Here is a 22,236-nt window from a genome sequence, read left to right as displayed (position 1 = left end):
TCCTGAGCAAAGGACATACACTTCAATGAAAGGACTTTATAGCCGAGAATTCTGGCTGAGGTTGGTGATAAACAGAGTCTTGTCGTCCAACAATAGTCCAAAGAAAAAACAACATGGACAGACATTAGAGACAAAAATAAATACTGCATGTTAGTGGCTATTAAGTCTATCAGTCTGGAAGAAAGATCACCATATCTTTTCTCATTCAAAAGGTACTTATAGAGTACCTATTACATGCCAAGCACTGCATTAGGAACAGGGGATACAATAAGGAAAAAATTAATATAGTAAATGCTAAACTAATAATAATAATCATAGCAGCTATTTATTAAACATAGAGTAGTCATGGTGCTAAATGCTATATAACATTATCTCTTTTATTCCTTTCAATAAGTCTATGTAAACAAGGTTACACACATCCCTATAATCACAAAGCTCTTAGTCATGAACCTAGTACAAAGTATAAAGGAAGTCAAAGGGAAGGAGCACCTAAGTCCTTTCAGAAGGAGGCAGAAGGAAAGAAAACCTTCCCAAACCAAGAAACGCTTGCATTTATGCTAGTAAGCATAAACAGGATTCTACAAATGGGACAGTAAAGGGAAAAATATATATATTCTATACAGAAGGAACATAAATAGTACAACATATTCAAGCGGAATATAGCTAATGTGTCAGTGCACTTAAGAAACAAATCACAGAAAGGACTAACAGGGGATATGACTAAACAAGCAGGCAAAGATAGAGTCCCCTCCTATGTCATAATTCTGTATTTGTATACCTTATAAAATGCTTATTTTTAAGAAACAGTGAAGAACTTGGATTGGAAATATTATGATTAGAGGCATGGAAATCTGTTATGAAGCTGTTTTCAAAGTCTAAGAATAAACCGTTGCCAGTTCTAAGGGGTGGCAAATTGTACTTGGATAGTAAGATGAGGTTTGAGGGAAAACCTGAGAAACATTTCAGATTAAAAGTGATTTGACTGAGTATTGATTTTCATATAGAGGTGATCCATTTAAAAACCTAAAACTTAGGGATCCAACTCCAGAAAAACTTAGGCCTATAAATTTAAATTCAGAAATTAACCATCCCAGGAAATGATAGTTGGAGCTGTAAAAGCAGAAGAAATGCAAAGGTCCTCAATAAAAGCAAAAGATTTTCAATAAATATTTGCTGAATAGATGAGTAAATGAGTAAACTGAAAGAGTAGCTTTAGCGAACAACCATAATAATGTGAAGAAAACAAGGAGTTACAACTGTAACTGAGAAAGGGAAAATCAGAAGTAAAGAAATCTTCGTAAGAGTCCAGAGTGTAAACAGGGAAGTCAAGGAAAAGGACAACTGACCTGAGTCCTTTCTAAGTTTTGTCAAACGGTATGTAGTTTGCTACCACTGAGCTTTCCAACCATTAGCTTTTGCCCTTTCACTCCTCCATTACCAATAACTTTATCTTTTTTTTTTTTTCATTTCAACCATAACTTTATCTTAAAATTAACTCTCTCCAAGTTTGAATGTTATTTTATAATTTTATAAGGCTGAGTATGTGAGGTCTTTTTAAGGTAACATTTTCACAACAGAATACTGATTATAAAAATCTTTCGTAAGTAAGAGCAACAAAGGTTCATTCCAGATCATTTCTTAAATCATGAAACTCACTTCATTACTCACACTGTCACTTATGTGGAGACCTCAAATCCAGAACACAGATTCTGTCCAAAAAACAGCACTGAACTCAGTTCCAATATAAAATAATCCTCTTTAACTATTAAATTGCCGAAAACTAAGCTGCCAAACAATGCTGATTTTTAAATTAAGCATTTACAGAAACAGATAGGCCAATAATGAAAAAACTCTAAGAAATAAGAGCTTAAAATTAAAAGGCAAAAAATTAAAGTCAAAGAACTACCAAAACACACTCTCCCCACCAAAAAAAAAAAAGAAAACCAACAAAAATGTACATAGAAAAGAATTTTTAATAACTTAAAATATTTACCTTTTTTATTCTTTTACAAGGACATCTAAGTTTCACCTTTTGGTTGCAATTAAAGGGACATTCACCAGGATGACACATTTCTTTGCATCTATGACCACAAGGAAGCTAAAATAAAACCAAAATAAAACAATTACATATTTATAGTCATACTCTACTTCCCCTTTCCCCCAACAACTATTTTAAGAAAAAGTCCATTACAATAGGGTCAATAAATCTTGGACAACTGGCTAAGTTTTTCATTTTTTTCTTTTAGATATAAATAATCTTAATTCCCAGAAATGTTCAATGTTCTCCCTGGTTCCACTCCAAGAGTACACCTTACATCACTCCTGAGGCTAGGTAGGGCCCTGTGACTAAGCTCTGGCCAATGGAATGTAATCAAGTGCACCTTCATGCCTTAAAGCTTTTAAGGGCACAGGTCCATGCTCTTCCCTTCCCAGTATGCTGGAAATGAGGATATCTAGAGCAACGATATTTTCATGCAAAGATGGGCTCGATAAAGGACAGAAATGGTATGGACCTAACAAACAGAAGCAGAAGATATTAAGAAGAGGTGGCAAGAATACACAGAACTGTACAAAAAAGATCTTCAAGACCAAGATAATCAAGATGGTGTGATCACTCACCTAGAGCCAGACATCCTGGAATGTGAAGTGAAGTGGGCCTTAGAAAGCATCACTACGAACAAAGCTAGTGGAGGTGATGGAATTCCAGTTGAGCTATTTCAAATCCTGGAAGATGATGCTGTGAAAGTGCTGCACTCAATATGTCAGCAAATTTGGAAAACTCAGCAGTGGCCACAGCACTGGAAAAGGTCAGTTTTCATTCCAATCCCAAAGAAAGGCAATGCCAAAGAATGCTCAAACTACCACACAATTGCACTCATCTCACATGCTAGTAAAGTAATGCTCAAAATTCTCCAAGCCAGGCTTCAGCAATACGTGAACTGTGAACTTCCAGATGTTCAAGCTGGTTTTAGAAAAGGCAGAGGAACCAGAGATCAAATTGCCAACATCCACTGGATCAGGGAAAAAGCAAGAGAGTTCCAGAAAAACATCTATTTCTGCTTTATTGACTATGCCAAAGCCTTTGACTGTGTGGATCACAATAAACTGTGGAAAATTCTTCAAGAAATGGGAATACCAGACCACCTGACCTGCCTCTTAAGAACCTGTATGCAGGTCAGGAAGCAACAGTTGGAACTGGACCTTCAACAACAGACTGGTTCCAAATAGGAAAAGGAGTATGTCAAGGCTGTATATTGTCACCCTGCTTACTTAACTTATATGCAGAGTACATCATGAGAAACGCTGGGCCGGAAGAAGCACAAGCTGGAATCAAGATTGCCGGGAGAAATATCAATAACCTCAGATATGCAGATGACACCACCCTTATGGCTGAAAGTGAAGAGGAACTAAAAAGCCTCTTGATGAAAGTGAAGGAGGAGAGTGAAAAAGTTGGCTTAAAGCTCAATATTCAGAAAACAAGGATCGTGGCATCTGGTCCCATCCCTTCACGGGAAATAGATGGGGAAACACTGGAAACAGTGTCAGACTTTATTTATCTGGGCTCCAAAATCACTGCAGATGGTTATTGCAGCCATGAAATTCAAAGACGCTTACTCCTTGGAAGGAAAGTTATGACCAACCTAGATAGCATATTCAAAAGCAGAGACATTACTTTGCCAACAAAGGTCTGTCTAGTCAAGGCTATAGTTTTTCCAGTAGTCATGTATGGATGTGAAAGTTGGACTGTGAAGAAGGCTGAGCACCAAAGGATTGATGCTTTTGAACTGTGGTGTTGGAGAAGACTCTTGAGAGTCCCTTGGACTGCAAGATCCAACCAGTCTGCTCTAAAGGAGAGCAGTCCTGGGTGTTCATTCGAAGGACTGATGCTAAAGCTGAAACTCCAATACTTCGGCCACCTCATGCAAAGAGTTGACTCATTGGAAAAGACTCTGATGCTGAGAGGGATTGGGGGCAGGAGGAGAAGGGGACAATGGAGGATGAGATGGCTGGATGGCATCACCGACTCGATGGACATGAGTTTGGGTGAACTCCGGGAGTTGGTGATGGACAGGAAGGCCTGGCATGCTGCAATTCATGGGGTTGCAAAGAGTCAGACATGACTGAGCGACTGAACTGAACTGAGAGCAACGAGGATCCCATGAGTCAAAGAGAACAGAGCTGCCCTGCTAAACTTGGGTCCCGCGGAGCACAGTGACACATCTATCTTCCCTTTCATTGTTATGTGAGAAAGAAAATTTCCTTGTCCTTAAGCCACTGTATTGTAATACAACTGCTTAGCCTTTTACTCTAAAAGGCTTGCCACTCTGAATTCAAACATACAAAATAGGTAGCCAAACCAATTCAGTAATTGCTGTGATGTCTATGTGCTCCTTGACTTTATATACTATTTTCTTATCTCAATCAAGCTTTCAAATGAAAGGGTTCTCTTCTTTTTTCTATTCAAATCTTATACAAACTTGAAAATACAGCTTAAATCATCATTAAAACATGGCATGAGTTTGCTTACATTTGAAAAAAAATAATAATCTATTTCTAAACTGTTGTGACAATGCCTGTATTATTTTCAACTTAAAAAACATTTTTAAAACCACTTCATATATTTCTGTCTCTCCAACCAGAATATAAAAGACACCCACTGGCTAGGGGTTAAATTTCAAAATCATACTGCCTACAACTGAATCCCAGATGCCCTGTTGACTAACTATGGGACCTTGGGTAAGTCACCTGACTTTTCTGTGCTTCACATCTAAAAATGGGAAGAGTAATAAAACTTTATAAAGCTGTTGTGAGGATTAAATGGGCTTAATATATTTAGCTATCATAATAAAGGTTATTATTACAAATTAGTTAAGAGCAGTGGTTTTATATTTCTTTTTGTCTCTCATATTCATTAACAAAGATATTTACAAATAGTGGACACCTCAATAAATATCTAAATTCTCCGAATTCTAGTCTTTATGATTCACCAGACTGATCTTTCAAATTCCTGACTCTACCACCCATTTTAAGAAATTCAGAATCCTTTTCCATTGTCTTTAGTTCTCTCTAGAGTATGCAACCAGCTTTCAAATTTTTAAATTTTTAGCTGAGACATTCATACCGTCAGGCGAGTGTATGCTCCTCGGTTCTGTCTCGTCACAACAAAGATTTGGAGTGACGGACATTAAAGCCCTCGGTGAGTCACAGCTCCCAGGTCTTGGGCAGATCGTGTTATAGCTCTCAGGTCTTGAACAGACCGTGTTATAGCTCTTAGACAAATCAGTGTTACAGCTCTATTTTACTTAGAAAATAGCAGGAAAATCCATTCTCGAGGCTTGAGGACATGTCAACCCACAGATGCGAAGAGAAGAGTGCCCCAGAGCGCAGGGGAGAGAGAGAGAGAGAGACCCCTTTCCCTTTGGCTCCTCTTTTTAAATATCTTTTCTTCCCCCCTGGGCCTGCCCTATGTAAACTGGGCTAGCCAGGAGTGCTGTTTGTTCTACCTGAGGTCCTCACTCCAGTCCTCGGACCTTCCATTGTTCTATTTTCATGGGCTTTTCCCTTCCTTGTCTTTTAGCCACCGCCATTCTGGACTCCTGTTTCCTATTCTAACTACCTAACAATACCAAAACTAAATTTGGATCATTCACACTGCTTTTTCACTAATCCTAGCAGAGTGCAATGCTACCTACTAGAATGAGTTCCATCCACACTAGGCATTCCTGGGCCACTTCAGTCTTGTTTTTCTCTACACCTAATACCAGGCCCTCAACACAACTTAACAAGCGCAATATTTATTCACTATCAAACACCTGTCTCAGAGTATTTATTTCAGGGACTCCCTCACTTCTCTCTCACCTCATTCCTGCCAGTGCCTCTAGCCTGTCTTCATAAACAAGACAAACACTTGGCATTAGCTCACCACCTATCCTTTTTTCCCTTCAAAAGATGTCTTTACAGCATCTTGTTCTTTCCTTAATCTTGGATGTAATTACATCAGTCATCTTCTCTGAAAGTAATTAAACACTCTACTTTAAATCAATGATTCTGAAGTGGAAAGTGAATAGGGAAACATAACAGAATCAGTAAGGGAAGATGTTTTTGAAATTATATAGACTCATGGCTACAGTGTGGTCTCTTACTGATCATTATTCTGTCTCTTCAGTGTGCTGGAGAGAAAGGGAACTTTGGTAGACTTCTAAGATGCTATATTTTTTGACCTAGGTAGAGTTATATGATGTTCAGTTTTTAACCATTTTTTATACTGTACATGTATGTTCTATGCACTGTTGAGTGTGTAATCATTTCATTATTTAAAAAATCAAATCACGTAACCATTTCCCTGTTAGATGTGCAGGCATGTATTATCTCAAAAGCCAGATTATATTCTCAAAGGGCAAAAAAGTAGTCCCAAAGAAAATTACTTAGAATGTAAAATATATACAATGACTGTATCTTCATTACAGATTTCACAGCAAAAAAAGAGACATTTTTAAAAAACATCCAACCCTGGTATTCATTTAAAGATGAGATATCCTACCCTTCCCATTTAAAGTGAGATGGTTTTCCTCTACTCTACTCAGCCCTTAATATCATTTGCTAGCACTTTGGTAAGTCAAAATAAATGGCTTACCAACAAGCAATATTGTCTAGTTCAAAATGTCTCATTTTAATCCCAATAATTTTAAAAGCTCCTTAAAAATAATTAAAGAAACTTTGCATATCAATATCATTTGTGGATAAATACCCATATCATCATCACCACAGCTGGAACATCCATAGCATTTACCATATATTAAGATCTTTACCTGTTACTGATTCATTTAATATTCAGCACTCTGAAATGAGTATTGCTACTGCCTCCATTTTACACATGCACAATCTGATATACAGAGACATTAAATAATGTGTCTAAGTAAAAATTAGAAAAGCTTGCATGGGAATGATAAAACCAAATTCAGAAATGATTTTTAAAAGTAGAATTGTATATGTGAGGCACAGTTTAAATAAAGGTTCAGTTCTTCATGCTATCTTTATATATTTCCTTTAAGTTTAATTCAAACTTAATTGAACAATCCAATAGACACATGGAGTGTATATCAGAGAAGCAACGTAACTAGAACACATTTATGCCATCCCCACAGTTCACTCTTACACTCACACTCATTAGACATTTACCAGCTACCTAGTAAGTACAACCAGGGACTGGATACAAAGACAAATATGACATAGTCGCTGCCCATAGGAAATCTATAGTATAGTAAGGGGAAGAGAAAACAAACAGAAATTTATCAATGCATCGGAATTTGTCATAATCCTGTATCTTCAGTCTGAGTCTTAAGATTTCTGTCTTTCTTTAAGATTTCAGAAAGACAGTTCTTGGTTGATACCATCATAGTCTACTGGTTCTCAAACTGTACCAGATCAATATTATCAGCCTTATGTAAGAGCTTATTAGAAATGCAAATTCCTGAACCTCCACTCCAGGCCCACAAAATCAGGAACTCTGGCGTGGGGCCCATTAACCTGTTTTAACAAGCGCTTATAATGATTCTGATGCACATCAGAGTTTGAAAACCACTGCTGTAGCCTTATCAGAACATAAACTAGATTGAATTCTATTAGACATAATGTTCACCTGTCTACTCCAAGACTGTTCTAAACCTTAATAACCATATGGACTGTTCCCAACCTAAGGATATATTTTTCAAGAAAGTCCAAGGAGATACTAGCAATACCATGGTCTCCAGAATGTCCTAGAATTAAAAAATGATGAGCATGGGGAAAAAATTTCTAAATAAATAGTGCATATTCAGCTTGAGTCCCACCCAAATGTCATAACAGGATCACAAACAAATCATAACCAAGGCAATGCTAAATTGCAAATTAGTGATCCCTGAATTAAATGTTTATTTCTGACAGGAATCTCATCCCAAATTACTGTTGTCAGATTAAAAATAAAACATTCTCAACTACTTATTACCTGAAACTTGAATCTAAACAGAAGAAAATTTATTTTAACATGGGGAAACTTAGAATTTGAAGAATTCAGAAAATTAAATTTGAAATATCCCATGCCTCATGTTTCACTTATATAACAAAGACAGGATTATTAAAATAAGCATGTATTGCTTGAAATTTCTCCCTTTTATAATCTCACGTGACTTTTAAAATTCCCAAGTCCAATTTCCAATAGTTCTTAAACAAAAACCCACAAATGTGTCCAAAGTTTTAGTTAAAAGGAAATGCTGTTAATAAAAAGGCATATCATGCATTGATTTGCTTTTTCTTTAATCAAAGAGACAGACTAACTATAGTTAAGACTTTGCTGTCATCTCTTCCTGATTCTAAATAGGATAAGAAACACTTAGGTAAGTATATAAAGACAAAGAATTAAAGAAAAAAGGTGCTACTAGTACAGTTATAAGTAAAAAGAATTCCTTTATAAATCAAATAACTGTCACTTCCCTACTCCAATGATCAAAAAAGGACTGTCTTAACTTTTAAGTTGGTCAGAGATAGACTGCTTTGGTTTCTCAAAATTACTGCCAGTGATACTCAAAATTATTCCCAGTGAGTTTTTATCTTTTCACTCTGAACAATTTTTCTGAACTACTTTTGATACTTTTAGCTTGAAAACAATGCATGTACCAGCATCATAATCTCTAAAAGCAAAACTTCATACAGGAATGCTTTATACTAATTCACATAATGAGCTTTAAGGTTTATACACACATACATGTGATCTGTTTTTTCTACTATAGATTTACTGTCCAACTGCCCATGAGCCACAGAGTTCCTAATCTACTTATATTTCAAGATGGGAAAACATTAGGTCATAAAAAAAATCTTCAAAGGGTCATTCCTTCTCCTACTATCCCAAAATTTTACAAAGAGATGTGCACCTACCCTAACTACAAGTTTCTACACGTATCAATCACATTTTGCTTTCTGGGCCCACATATCTAGTGGGTCCAGAAAAGACCTAAAATAGGATGAACAAACAACAAAAGAGAAACAATGCCCAAGAAATACAATGTAAAAAAGTTGTATTAAATCTTACCTCTTTAGGACACTGATTTTTGCAACAACTCAAGAGATTCTTTTCATTTACATCAGCTGTGGTTATTTTTCTAAAAAGATGACAGGAAGTTTTAATGACAGTCAAAGCAAAGTCCATTTTATAGTATGGTTTTTCTAAAAACAGCTCACAATTTCAAACAGCAATGCAATAAGCTTATCAGAAAAACTTTTTTCAGTTGATTCTGGATTAAGCTATTTATTAATGTTAGAAAATGATTTAAAATCATTCATTTAATTCACTTAAAATCAGTTAGTTCACTTAAAATCAGTCTGTGCTTTTATATCTGATGCAGGAAGTAACTCTGAAGTCATAAACACCAATGAATAAAACTACTTTCTAACAAAGAGCTGAACAGTAGATACATAAGTCAGTAACCAATGACAATCTAAAAATCCCCATAATACATATCCCACTTTTCTCTTCCCTATTACCTTTCTTCTCTTTTCCTTTATTCTTTCTTTTCCAATTCCTTTCACTAGACATAGTTGCTAAAATACACTGTAAGTTTAGCCTCACTAATATTAAAACTATTATCTTAAGTATATATACCAAATTAGCTAAAACCTGTACCCTAGATAACACAGGCAATTTTCTTGACAAAGTTTCATGTAACAATAACATAGTTTTTATACTGGCTCTACAACTAAAGTTTTCATACTGGCTCTATATTTTCATTCTTACAGGTAAAGTGCTCTCCTCTGAACTTAAAGAGGTAATATTATTTTGTTCCTGTTTCTCTATAATTAGAAACAAGTTTTTCAAGGCCTGTATCTTTTATAACTAATTTCTACAGAAGAAACTGCATGAAGCAGAAAATGACTAAAAGGAAAAGATGACTTATGAAATGGAAAGTAAATGAAATTATCAGAAAAAATACTGAGACTGAAGAACTCTGTATAAAAACATGGATTCAAGAAAAGGAAAAAAGAACTCGATAGCTGTGGTAATGGAAACCACTTCCAATCCATCTACCTCCAAACATTTCTACCCAAAATCATTCAGCTCATTAATAACAAACAGAATCACTGAAATTCCATGATGTCAGCAAAACTAGAAGACAGAAATTTCTACAAATTGCAAATGAACTGTAAGCAGACAAATAAACACCAACTCCTAGCAAAGCTATTTCTCAAGCTCCCATAGCAAATCTTTACAGACAGCTTGGTAGAGTTCTGGAAAAAATGAGAGGTATGAGAAGACAGGGACTGAGCTAACATTGTACCAAGAAGAAAAAGTCCACCACAAATGTAAAAATACTGAAAAAGTCTTGGTAAATCAAAGCAAGAGAAGACACTTTTAAAAAGTAGGCAAAAATCAAGGAGCCAGTGTTAGAAAGGCAATGCTTTGTGGAAGAAGGTAAAAGGAGAAGGTGTCCTTTGGAGACCATATGACAAAGGAAAAAGAAGCAAGAGGGGTAAATTTAGGACACTGCAAGACCAAAGAAAACAAACTCTTGGGACATTCCTGGCAGTCCAATGATTAAGATTCCATGCTTCCACTACAAGGGGCATGGGTTTGATCCCTGGCTGAGGAACTAAGATTCACAGAGGGCACAGTCCCCAAAAAGGAAAAAAGAAAACAGCCTCTTTTCATTCAGTAACACTCATTAATAAAGCAAAATTGTCCTCTTAACTCTTCTTACAAAATTTCTAAAACTAAAAATTGTAATTTTTTAATTTCAACAAAATAATTTTAGTATTTAAAAAGAATAAAATCTGACTTCCCAATTTAAACCATGAGTCTAAAGTATAAGTGGGAGAAGGAAATGGCAACCCACTCCGGTATTCCTGCCTGGACAATCCTGTGGACAGAGGAGCCTGGAGGGCTGCTGTCCATGGGGTCACACAGAGTCGGACACGACTGAAGCAATTTAGCATGCATGCATGCATTGGAGAAGGAAATGGCAACCCACTCCAGTATTCTTGCCTGGAGATTCCCAGGGACAAAGGAGCCTGGTGGGCTACCGTCTCTGGGGTCACACAGAGTTGGACACGACTAAAGAGACTTAGCAGCAGCAGGGTTTAAGTAACAAAAATATTTTTAAGAAACTATCAGCATTTACTTTGGCCACCTGATGTGAAGATGACTCACTGGAAAACACCTTGATGCTGGGAAAGATTGAAGGCAGGAGGAGAAGGGGAAGACAGAGGATGAGATGGCTGGATGGCATCACTGACTCGATGGACATGAGTTTGAGCAAGCTCCAGGAGTTGGTGATGGACAGGGAAGCCTGGCATGCTGCAGTCCATGGGGTCACAAAGAGTAGGAGACAACTGAGCAACTAAACTGATTATCATTTTTCTGTATGGTAATGTATGGTCCAAAAAGTCAGAAATAAACTCATATTCCCAAATTTAATCTGAGTAAAATATAAAAATCTCACTTTACAGACTTAAGTGAAATGGTTAATTATGTCAGAGCATGATTAAATAGAAAAAAAATGAAAAAAAAATTTTCCTCCACATAATCCACAAGCAAAAACTTGCATTTTTAAGTAAGGAAAATATAGAAGTCATATCCTAGTATGATAATTGCCATAACAGTAACATCTGGAATAAACAAAAGCCTATCTTTTAAATCTACGATTTAAAAATTGTGCGTAAGTAACTATACACAAGTCAACTTTGAACCAACAAAACCCTAGCTGACACTGGTATTTGAACAATCTGCTATAGGAGTGCTTCTGCTGTTTTTCTAAAAGCAAGTTTTTTCCTAACAAAATCTTACATGAAATATCCAAATGGAAAAAAGAGAATTTCCCTGATTAAGATCAAGGTAAAGTATCTGGAAGGTGAAACAGCCTACATTTCTTCCTTCCAGATCTCTACTGGAAAATCAAGGCCTCCAGCCTCTAAGGACCACACTGAAAAATATTTCTTAAAGTACTGTATTAAAGGTTCTAAATTATAAAAAAGATAACAGTTAAAATGGCTGGTAAAACAAGAGTATTTCTTCAGTCTACTTACCTACATTCCACATAAAGACTTGTGATCTTGCAGTGACATTTTATTCTAAGCATCTGAACACATGGAGGGCACTCTCCAGGGTGACATGGCAGGACACACGGATGAGGACAACCTGACGGCCGTGATTTAGAGCACCCTTCTTCACAGTGAAGGCATTCTGGGCCAGCCTGGTAAGTACCAAGGAAATAAATCATTGAAATACAGAAATCTAACATTTCTATACAGCTAAACCTATAAAATGTATATATCTACATCAGCAGCTCTCAGAAATTCAGTTAATAAAATGGTACTATGCTTTCACTCTTCTAAAAATATTCAAATGAATAACAGCAAGATTATCAATGGGACCATTACTCACAAAGATTTTTGTCTACCAACCTCTTTTGATCAAACTGCTTCACCTTTAAAATGGACTAGATTACACGAAGCTTTCCTACTAAAATGTAAATTACTTACTAGTCAGTGGTGGGGGGTGGGGGGGAAACAGTAAAAGCTTACCAATTTCCACTCAAGAAGTATGACCATCATCTAACTAAAGAAATCAACGCACTGTTAACACACAAATAAAAATTACCAAAGCATTCAATGTTCTAGGAATGTTAATTGCATCTGGCCAAGGAGAAACACATATAGAAGGGAGAGAAAATGACTAGCAGTCTAATTTATTTTTTAATGCACTTCAGTAAGACAAGATTAAATTACATTTACAAATAAATGGACCTTAATGTAGCTCAACAAAGTACCTCTTTTGTAATCATGGCTGAACTTGGAAATGATAATAAAAATGTTTAACCCTCATAACTTAGTATCCATGTCAGTTCAGTTCAGTTCAGTTCAGTAGCTCAGTCATGTCCGACTCTTTGCGACCCCATGAATTGCAGCACGCCAGGCCTCCCTGTCCATCACCATCTCCCAGAGTTCACTCAAACTCACATCCATCGAGAAGGTGATGCCACCCAGCCATCTCATCCTCTGTCGTCCCCTTCTCCTTCTGCCCCCAATCCCCCCCAGCATCAGAGTCTTTTCCAATGAGTCAACTCTTCGCATTGAGGTGGCCAAAGTACTGGAGTTTCAGCTTTAGCATCAGTACTACCAAAGAACACCAGGACTGATCTCCTCCAGAATGGACTGGTTGGATCTCCTTGCAGTCCAAGGGACTCTCAAGAGTCTTCTCCAACACCACAGTTCAAAAGCATCAATTCTTTGACGCTCAGCTTTCTTCACAGTCCAACTCTCGCATCCATACATGACCACTGGAAAAACCATAGCCTTGACTAGACGAACCTTTGTTGGCAAAGTAATGTCTCTGCTTTTGAATATGCTGTCTAGGTTGGTCAGAACTTTCCTTCCAAGGAGTAAGCGTCTTTTAATTTCATGGCTGCAATAACCATCTGCAGTGATTTTTGAGCCCAGAAAAATAAAGTCAGCCACTGTTTCCCCGTCTATTTGCCATGAAGTGATGGGACCAGATGCCATGATCTTCATTTTCTGAATGTTGAGCTTTAAGCCAACTTTTTCACTCTCCTCCTTCACTTTCATCAAGAGGCTTTTTAGTTCCTCTTCACTTTCTGCCATAAGGGTGGTGTCATCTGCATATCTGAGGTTATTGATATTTCTCCTGGCAATCTTGATTCCAGCTTGTGCTTCTTCCAGCCCAGCGTTTCTCATGATGTACTCTGCATATAAGTTAAATAAGCAGGGTGACAATATACAGCCTTGATGTACTCCTTTTCCTATTTGCACAGTATCCATGTCAATTGCTCTCCTTTATTCATGTGAAATGCCAGGCTGGATGAAGCATAAGCTGGATCAAGATTGCCAGGAGAAATATCAATAACCTCAGATATGCAGATGACACCACCCTTATGGCAGAAAGTGAAGAGGAACTAAAGAGCCTCTTAATGAAAGAGAATGAAAAAGTTGGCTTAAAACTCAACATTCAAAAAGCTAAGATGATGCCATCCAATCCCATCACTTCATGGCAAACAGATGGGGAAACAATGGAATCAGTGACAAACTATTTTCTTGGGCTCCAAAACCACCATAAATGGTGACTGCACCCATGATTTTAAAAGACGTTTGCTCCTTAGATGAAAAGCTATGATAAACCTAGACAGCATGTTAAAAAGCCAGAGACATTACTTTGCCAACAAAGGTCTATATAGTCAAAGCTATGGTTTTTCCAGTAGTCACGTATGGATGTAAGAGTTGGACTATAAAGAAGGCTGAGCGTAGAAGAATTGGTGTTTTTGAACTGTAGTGTTGGAGAAGACTCTTGAGAGTCCCTTGGACAACAAGGAGATCAAATCAGTCCATCCTAAAGGAAATCTATCCTGAATATTCATTGGAAGTACTGGTGCTGAAGCTGAAGCTCCAATACTTCGGCCACCTGACACAAAGAGCTGACTCATTGGAAAAGACCCTGAAGCTGGGGAAGATTGAAGGCAGGGGAAGAAAGGGACAGAGGACGAGATGGTTGGATGGCATCACTGACAACGGACGTGAGTTTGAGCAAGCTCCAGGAGTTGGTGATGGACTGGGAAGCCTGGCATGCTGCGGTCCATGGGGTCGCAAAGAGTCGGACACGACTGAGTAACAACCAACACAAATTCAGTTCTTTAGTAGATACATATTAGTTAAATTATTAAATTACTAGACCAGAAAGGTCTAATAATTTGTTGAGCATCTCTATGTCTTTTTTAATTGACATAAAATTCTAATCTATTTTTGACATGCAGGATTACAAAGAAAAAGTGTTTCAATTATCAAACATTCCTCTATAATTTCTTTTTAAAAAAATAAACAGTGGGAGTTCCTCTTTAAATAAACAGGCAAATATTTTCCTATTACAAAAAAAAAAAAAATACATATTAACTTATTCCATTAATACTTATTCAGCATTATGTGCCAGGTATTGTCCCATATACTGGGAATATGCAAGATTGGAGAGGGTTCCTGGCCCAAGGAATTTATATTTAAGTAGGGGACTATAAAGAACTTGTAACAGAATATCTTCATATATACTGAGAAAAGATAAAGCAGGACCTATAGGAGACTCAATTGAAATGTTACAGTAAAGAATTTTAAAAGTTCTGAATTATTTAATTTTCAATACATAAATTAGAATGATTACAAAGTTATCTTCCAAAATAATTTTCATTCACATACATTGCAGTAGCCTTCCCTGAATGTGAGACAGGGATGAACTTGTAGCTACATTGAGAAGAACTGCACATAACTTATAACTCATATTTTGCCAGAGCAATTCACTGCCTAAGAAGCCATGTCAAGTAATCCAAGGTAACTGTGATTCCCCACTTCCTTAAATGAATTTTTTCTGACTCAGTTGATATTCTGGCCATACATCATATATCAGCTATTCTCTCAAGAGATTCTGAATCATTATATTAGTTTGATTTTATAAGTCCAGGATCTTCCTCATTTTATCATGACAATATTTTTACTAAGGATCAAGGTATAGCTCAATGAAGAAATTATAAGCAATACAAGTTACATATATATTTACACACGAAAAAGAATATACTACGGACATTTATGTTGCCGTGTATTATAATTACCAAATCAAAGATCAAAACATCTAACAATGCAAGTGAAATTATCAATAACACAATTCATATAATAATTTAAACATCTGTTAATGTAACATTACTTAGTAACGAAGCTTAAAAATGTTTGACTTATTCCTTATTAAGCACACTGCTAAATTAGGATTCCCTACAAAATGGACACCTAAGAAAAAACACTATTTAAAAAAAATTTTTATATTATTTGAAATTTGATTAGCTACATTTGTTTTTCTATGTAAAATGGCAATTTTTAGACTTTTTTAGGTTGATATCACATATGCTTGTAAAATGCTAATTTTAGTAAACCTCACACAATTTACACATATCCCATATTTGTGATGTTATTTACTGCCAACAGAGAATTTATTAAAATCGTGAACATCGCCTACTACCAATTTTAGAGTTAAAAAACAGCTGAGAGCAAATGCTCCAGACAAAACTTTGAGATATAAATGGACAGCAGTAGAGGTGATACTGCCGCTATTGTCTAAAAAGGATGATTTCTGTACTTTTATCATAAAATCAAATCCTATGTATTAACACAGGTACAGCATGTAAAGGGTACCAAAGTAAAAGGCATATTATTATGAGCTAGCACAAAGATACAGAGAGATATACGCCAAGTGTTAAAGCTGGTTGTCTTAAGAAAAGCAAGGAAGGAGAAGGGATGAGGGCAAGAAAAGAGAGAGAAATTATAGCAAAATATTTATGGCATAATTATTAAAACAAAGTGTTTTAAGCATATCATAACCATGTATACATTCAATCCAAGGACATTACCTTTTTTTTGTCAGTGCAGGAATCTGTTTCAGTTACTTTGTGACACTCTTTCATACATGTATGATTCTGACAAGTTAAGGTTCGTCCGCAAGCTCTTTTACAAGAATAAGGTCCTACAGCATGACATGGTAGAGGGCTCACCTTAAAATTTAAGACAAAAAGGAAAATTAGCAACATACACCAGAGAAGGCAATGGCAACACACTCCAGTACTCTTGCCTGGAAAATCCCATGGAAGGAGGAGCCTGATAGGCTGCAGTCCATGGGGTCGCTAAGAGTAAGACATGACTGAACATTTTCACTTTCACTTTTCACTTTCATACACTGGAGAAGGAAATGGCAACCCACTCCAGTGTACTTGCCTGGAGAATCCCAGGGACGGGGGAGCCTGGTGGGCTGCTGTCTATGGGGCTGCACAGAGTCGGACACAACTGAAGCAACTTAGTAGCAGCAGCAACGTACACACATACACAGCCTACTGGAAGCATGTTTCCAAAATGATTGTTATTCATTTGAGAACAAGTTCTATCTAACACATTTCATTAATAATTACTATCGTAATCTACCCAAAAAAATCCAAAGAATGAATGCCAGAAAGCAAAATATCCTATTCCTAAAAGGGAAACTCAACAATATAATGCTTCTGTAGTGAATGCATATTCATAGGCTAATTCTCAAATAAAAGCACTGTATATTTTTGAATACTTAGTAGACAAACTCTTATACTCTTTAGACCACTAAAAAGACAATACATTGACTTTGTTATTTCTAATAGCCATCATATAGAAGAGGAATATATTAATAGATTGTAAGCTTTAGTTAAAGCTTGTGCCTGTAACTCACCTCGTGTTTTCCAAGACATTCCCTATAAGAAAAAAAATGAAAACATTATACATTCTTCAAAAAGAATATTTTTAAAGCAAAGATGCTAACTCTACTGGTTTTTAAATTAACAAAAAATAAACACATATGGAAATAATAAGTGATTACAGAAAGATTTCAGGATACAAAGTTAATACACAAAAGCCAACTGCTGAGCTGGAATTTGAAATTAAAAACACACCACCATTTATATGAGGGCTTCCCTGATAGCTCAGTTGGTCAAGAATCCACCTGCAATGCAGGAGACCCCAGTTCGATTCCTGGGTCAGGAAGATCCACTGGAGAAGGGATAGGCTACCCACTCCAGTATTCTTGGGCTTCCCTTATGGCTCAGCTGGTAAAGAATCCGCCTGCAACACGGGAGACCTAGGTTCAATCCCTGGATTGGGAAGATCCCCTGGAGCAGGGAAAGGGTACCCACTCCAGTATTCTGGCCTAGAGAATTCCATGGACTGTATAGTCCATGGGGTCACAAAGAGTAGGACACGACTGAGCAACTTTCACTTTCACCATTTATACTATCACACAGAAAAATGAAATACTTAAGATATAAATCTAACAAAATAAATAATAAGATCTATATGAAGAAAACTATAAAACACTGATGAAGGAAATAAAAATAGACCTAAATATATGAAGAGATATTTCATGTTCATCTTTAGAAAGGTGCAATGCTGTTAAATGTCACTTCTTCCCAACTTCATCTAGATTCAACACAAATACAATCAAAATCCCAGCAAGTTATTTTGTGGATATCAATAAACTGATTCTACGATCTTTATGGAAAAACAAAAAAACCCAGGATAGCCAACACAGTACTGAAGAACAGAGGCAAAGAACTGACACTACCCAACATCAAGCCTTATTATAAGGCTACAGTGATCAAGATAGTATGGTATTAGTGAAAGAACAGACAAACACATCAATGGAACAAACAGAGAGCCCAGAAACAGACTCACACAAAGACAGTCGACTGATCTTTGACAAAGGAGAAAGGCAATCAAACGATGAAAGGACAGACTTTTCAGCACATGGCTGGTGCTGGAACAAAGGAACATCTACATGGAAAAAAATACAGACTTTACAACTTTCTGAAGTTACGTCAAAATGGATCAAAGACCTAAATGTGAAACGCAAAACTATAAAACACAGAAGATCTAGGTGACCTTGGGTTTGGTGATGACTTTTTAAATACAACACCAAAAGCACAATCCAGAAAAGAAAAATGGCTAAGTTGGACTTCATTAAACCCAAAACATCTGCTCTGCCATAAGCGCTTAAATAAGAACACTTAAATGAAAATATAAGCCACAGACTGGGAGAAAATATTTGGAAAAACACAGCTGGTAAAGGACTTGTATGCAGAATATAAAAGAACTCTTAAAATTCAATAATAATAAATCAAACAACTCAATTAAATCAATGGGCAAGATCTGAACAAAGGACACTTTATATATATACAAATGGCAACTGAGCATATGAAAAGATGTTCAACATCATTTACCATTAAAGAACTGCCAATTAAAACAGCAATAAGATGTTGCTGTTACTACACACCCGTTAGGACAGCTAAAATCCAAAACACTGACAATAATATTTGCTGGTAAGGATGCAGGGCAAAGGGAACTCTCACTCACTGCTGGAGAGAATGCAAAATGGCACTGTCTCATATAGGTAAACATAGGTCTACCATATGATCCAGAATCAGCACTCCTAAACATTTACCCAAATGAGTCGAAAACATATGACCACAAAAAACTTGCACATGAACGTTTACAGCAGCTTTCTTCATAACTGCTAAAACTTCGACAACCAAAATGTCCTTCAATAGGTGAATGAATAAACAAACTGTGGTACAATGGAATATTGCTTAGCAATAAAAAGAAATGAGCCATCAAACCATAAATAGACATACAGGAAATTAAATGTAAATTATGAAGTGCAACATGCTAAAAAGGCTATATACTGTAGGATTCCAACTACAGGACAATTTGAAAAAGGAAGAATTCCAGAGACAGTAAAAGAAAGAAAAAGATGAACAGTTTCCAGGGGCTTGAGGGACAGGCAGGTGAGGGATGAACAAGTGTAGCACAGGATGTTTTTAGGGCAGTGAAACTATTCTGATGCAGGCAGGAGATTATGCACATACAACTGAAAAAGTATATCCTAATGTAAACTATAAACTTTAGTTAATAACAATGTATCAGTATCAGTTCCTCAGGTGTAAAAAATTCTGCTCTAAGAAAGAAATTATATTACCTGGATAGTTCATGTGACAAACAATAAATTTCAGCATATACTTAATAATAATTATGTTACACATGCCACTGAAAAAGCATTATGTCAGAGTTAGGAAGTCCTTTATATATATGTTTTTGGTTTTTAAACTGAGATAAAATTCACATGCCATAAAGTTTATACTTTTAAAGAATATAATTCCACACTAATGTAATGTATTAATAACAGGGGAAACTGTGTGTGAATGGCAGGGAAAACAAGACCTCTTTGCACTTTCTGTGAAATTCTCCTATAAACCTAAAAAGTCATCTTTAAAAAAAAGTCTACTTAAAAAAACAAAACAAATATTTTATATCCCTTTCGAGAGACTAGTTTAGAAATTGTCATGTGATCCAACTCTGGCCAATGAAAAGTGAAAAGAATTTTATTATGGGAAAAATTTCCTCAGTCTTTAAAAGAAAAGGATGGCTGAAGGCACAAATATCTTCCATTTCTCCCTTTGGAAACTTCACTAACTGGATGGGAAGTTTATCAGAAAGGCAAATAGCCAGAGAGCAAAGACTATACAAAGGATACAAAGTAAGGACAAAATTTGGGCCCTCAATGAGGTATCTGAATTAATCAGATTAACCAACTAGGAAGCAGTTCTAACACCAGTCTAACTGTGCAAGAAATAAATGTTACCATGTTGCTTTTAAGTTAGAGTTTCTGTTACTTGAAGCTAAAGGCACCCTAAATGATATAGCACATATTATATATGTTATACATACATGTTCAGAATTCTTATACCACACGGCCAAATTATTATCAAATGTAATGTTATTTTTAAAACAAGAGGACAAGAAAACAAAAACACTGTACAATAGTAAGAAATTATATTGCCTTGATAATTCATGTGACAAGTAATATTTTTAATATATACTTTACAATAATTTTGTTATGCATGTTACTAAAAAATCATATCAGTGTTAGAAGGATCTTTATACATGTTCTTCTCCTTTTTAAAACTGAGATAAAATTCACATACGTAATATTTTTAATATATACTTTACAATAATTTTGTTATGCATGTTACTAAAAAAATCATATCAGTGTTAGAAGGATCTTTATACATGTTCTTCTCCTTTTTAAAACTGAGATAAAATTCACATACCATAAAATGTATACTTTTAAAGAGTACAATTCAGAGGTGTTTAGTGTACTCACATGGTTGTGTAACTAAAATCACCATGATTTAATCCTAGAATATTTTTATGACCCAAAGAGAAGCCCTGAAACAATCAGAATCATTCTCATTGGTCTCCTATCCCCAGACTCGGCAACCACTAACCTACTTTCTGTCTCTATGGATTTGCCTACTATGGACATTTCATATAAATGTATTATGTGGCCTTCGGTGTCTGGCTTCTTTCATTTATTTTTTTATTTTTTTTTTTAATTTTATTTTATTCTTAAACTTTACAATATTGTATTGGTTTTTGAAGAATCCTTACATCCCTGGGATAAAGCCCACTTGGTCATGGTGTATGATCTTTTTAATGTGTTGTTGGATTCTGATTGCTAGAATTTTGTTAAGGATTTTTGCATCTATGTTCATCAGTGATATTGGCCTGTAGTTTTCTTTTTTTGTGGCATCTTTGTCTGGTTTTGGTATTAGGGTGATGGTGGCCTCATAGAATGAGTTTGGAAGTTTACCTTCCTCTGCAATTTTCTGGAAGAGTTTGAGTAGGATAGGTGTTAGCTCTTCTCTAAATTTTTGGTAGAATTCAGCTGTGAAGCCGTCTGGACCTGGGCTTTTGTTTGCTGGAAGATTTTTTATTACAGTTTCAATTTCCATGCTTGTGATGGGTCTGTTAAGAGTTTCTATTTCTTCCTGGTCCAGTTTTGGAAAGTTGTACTTTTCTAAGAATTTGTCCATTTCTTCCACGTTGTCCATTTTATTGGCATATAATTGTTGATAGTAGTCTCTTATGATCCTTTGTATTTCTGTGTTGTCTGTTGTGATCTCTCCATTTTCATTTCTAATTTTATTGATTTGATTTTTCTCCCTTTGTTTCTTGATGAGTCTGGCTAATGGTTTGTCAATTTTATTTATCCTTTCAAAGAACCAGCTTTTGGCTTTGTTGATTTTTGCTATGGTCTCTTTAGTTTCTTTTGCATTTATTTCTGCCCTAATTTTTAAGATTTCTTTCCTTCTACTAACCCTGGGATTCTTCATTTCTTCCTTTTCTAGTTGCTTTAGGTGTAGCGTTAGGTTATTTATTTGACTTTTTTCTTGTTTCTTGAGGTATGCCTGTATTGCTATGAACTTTCCCCTTAGGACTGTTTTTACAGTGTCCCACAGGTTTTGGGTTGTTGTGTTTTCATTTTCATTCGTTTCTATGCAAATTTTGATTTCTTTTTTGATTTCTTCTATGATTGGTTGGTTATTCAGCAGCGTGTTGTTCAGCCTCCATATGTTGGAATTTTTAATAGTTTTTCTCCTGTAATTGAGATCTAATCTTATTGCATTGTGGTCAGAAAAGATGTTTGGAATGATTTCTATTTTTTTGAATTTACCAAGGCTAGATTTATGGCCCAGGATGTGATCTATCCTGGAGAAGGTTCCGTGTGCGCTTGAGAAAAAGGTGAAATTCATTGTTTTGGGATGAAATGTCCTATAGATATCAATTAGGTCTAAATGGTCTGTTGTATCGTTT

General features: G+C 36.0%; 1 protein-coding gene across 6 annotated transcripts in view; it reads right to left on the bottom strand.

The window, feature by feature from the left end:
- NFXL1 (nuclear transcription factor, X-box binding like 1) overlaps positions 1 to 22,236 on the bottom strand; it is a 59,592-nt gene that overhangs the window by 6,580 nt on the left and 30,776 nt on the right. For all 6 annotated transcript variants that reach the window (XM_025290086.3, XM_006045873.4, XM_045166293.1 and 3 more), the window contains exons 16-20: positions 17,261 to 17,282; positions 16,419 to 16,559; positions 12,052 to 12,218; positions 9,065 to 9,134; positions 1,994 to 2,098 (exon numbers count right to left, since the gene is read on the bottom strand). In XM_025290086.3, coding sequence (XP_025145871.2) covers positions 1,994 to 2,098; positions 9,065 to 9,134; positions 12,052 to 12,218; positions 16,419 to 16,559; positions 17,261 to 17,282 — 505 coding nt within the window. The remainder of the gene's footprint in view (positions 1 to 1,993; positions 2,099 to 9,064; positions 9,135 to 12,051; positions 12,219 to 16,418; positions 16,560 to 17,260; positions 17,283 to 22,236) is intronic.

Source organism: Bubalus bubalis, chromosome 7, assembly GCF_019923935.1.
Source record: "Bubalus bubalis isolate 160015118507 breed Murrah chromosome 7, NDDB_SH_1, whole genome shotgun sequence".
In the NCBI taxonomy this organism is placed as follows: Eukaryota; Metazoa; Chordata; class Mammalia; order Artiodactyla; family Bovidae; genus Bubalus; species Bubalus bubalis.
This window is presented reverse-complemented; position numbering and strand designations above follow the sequence as displayed.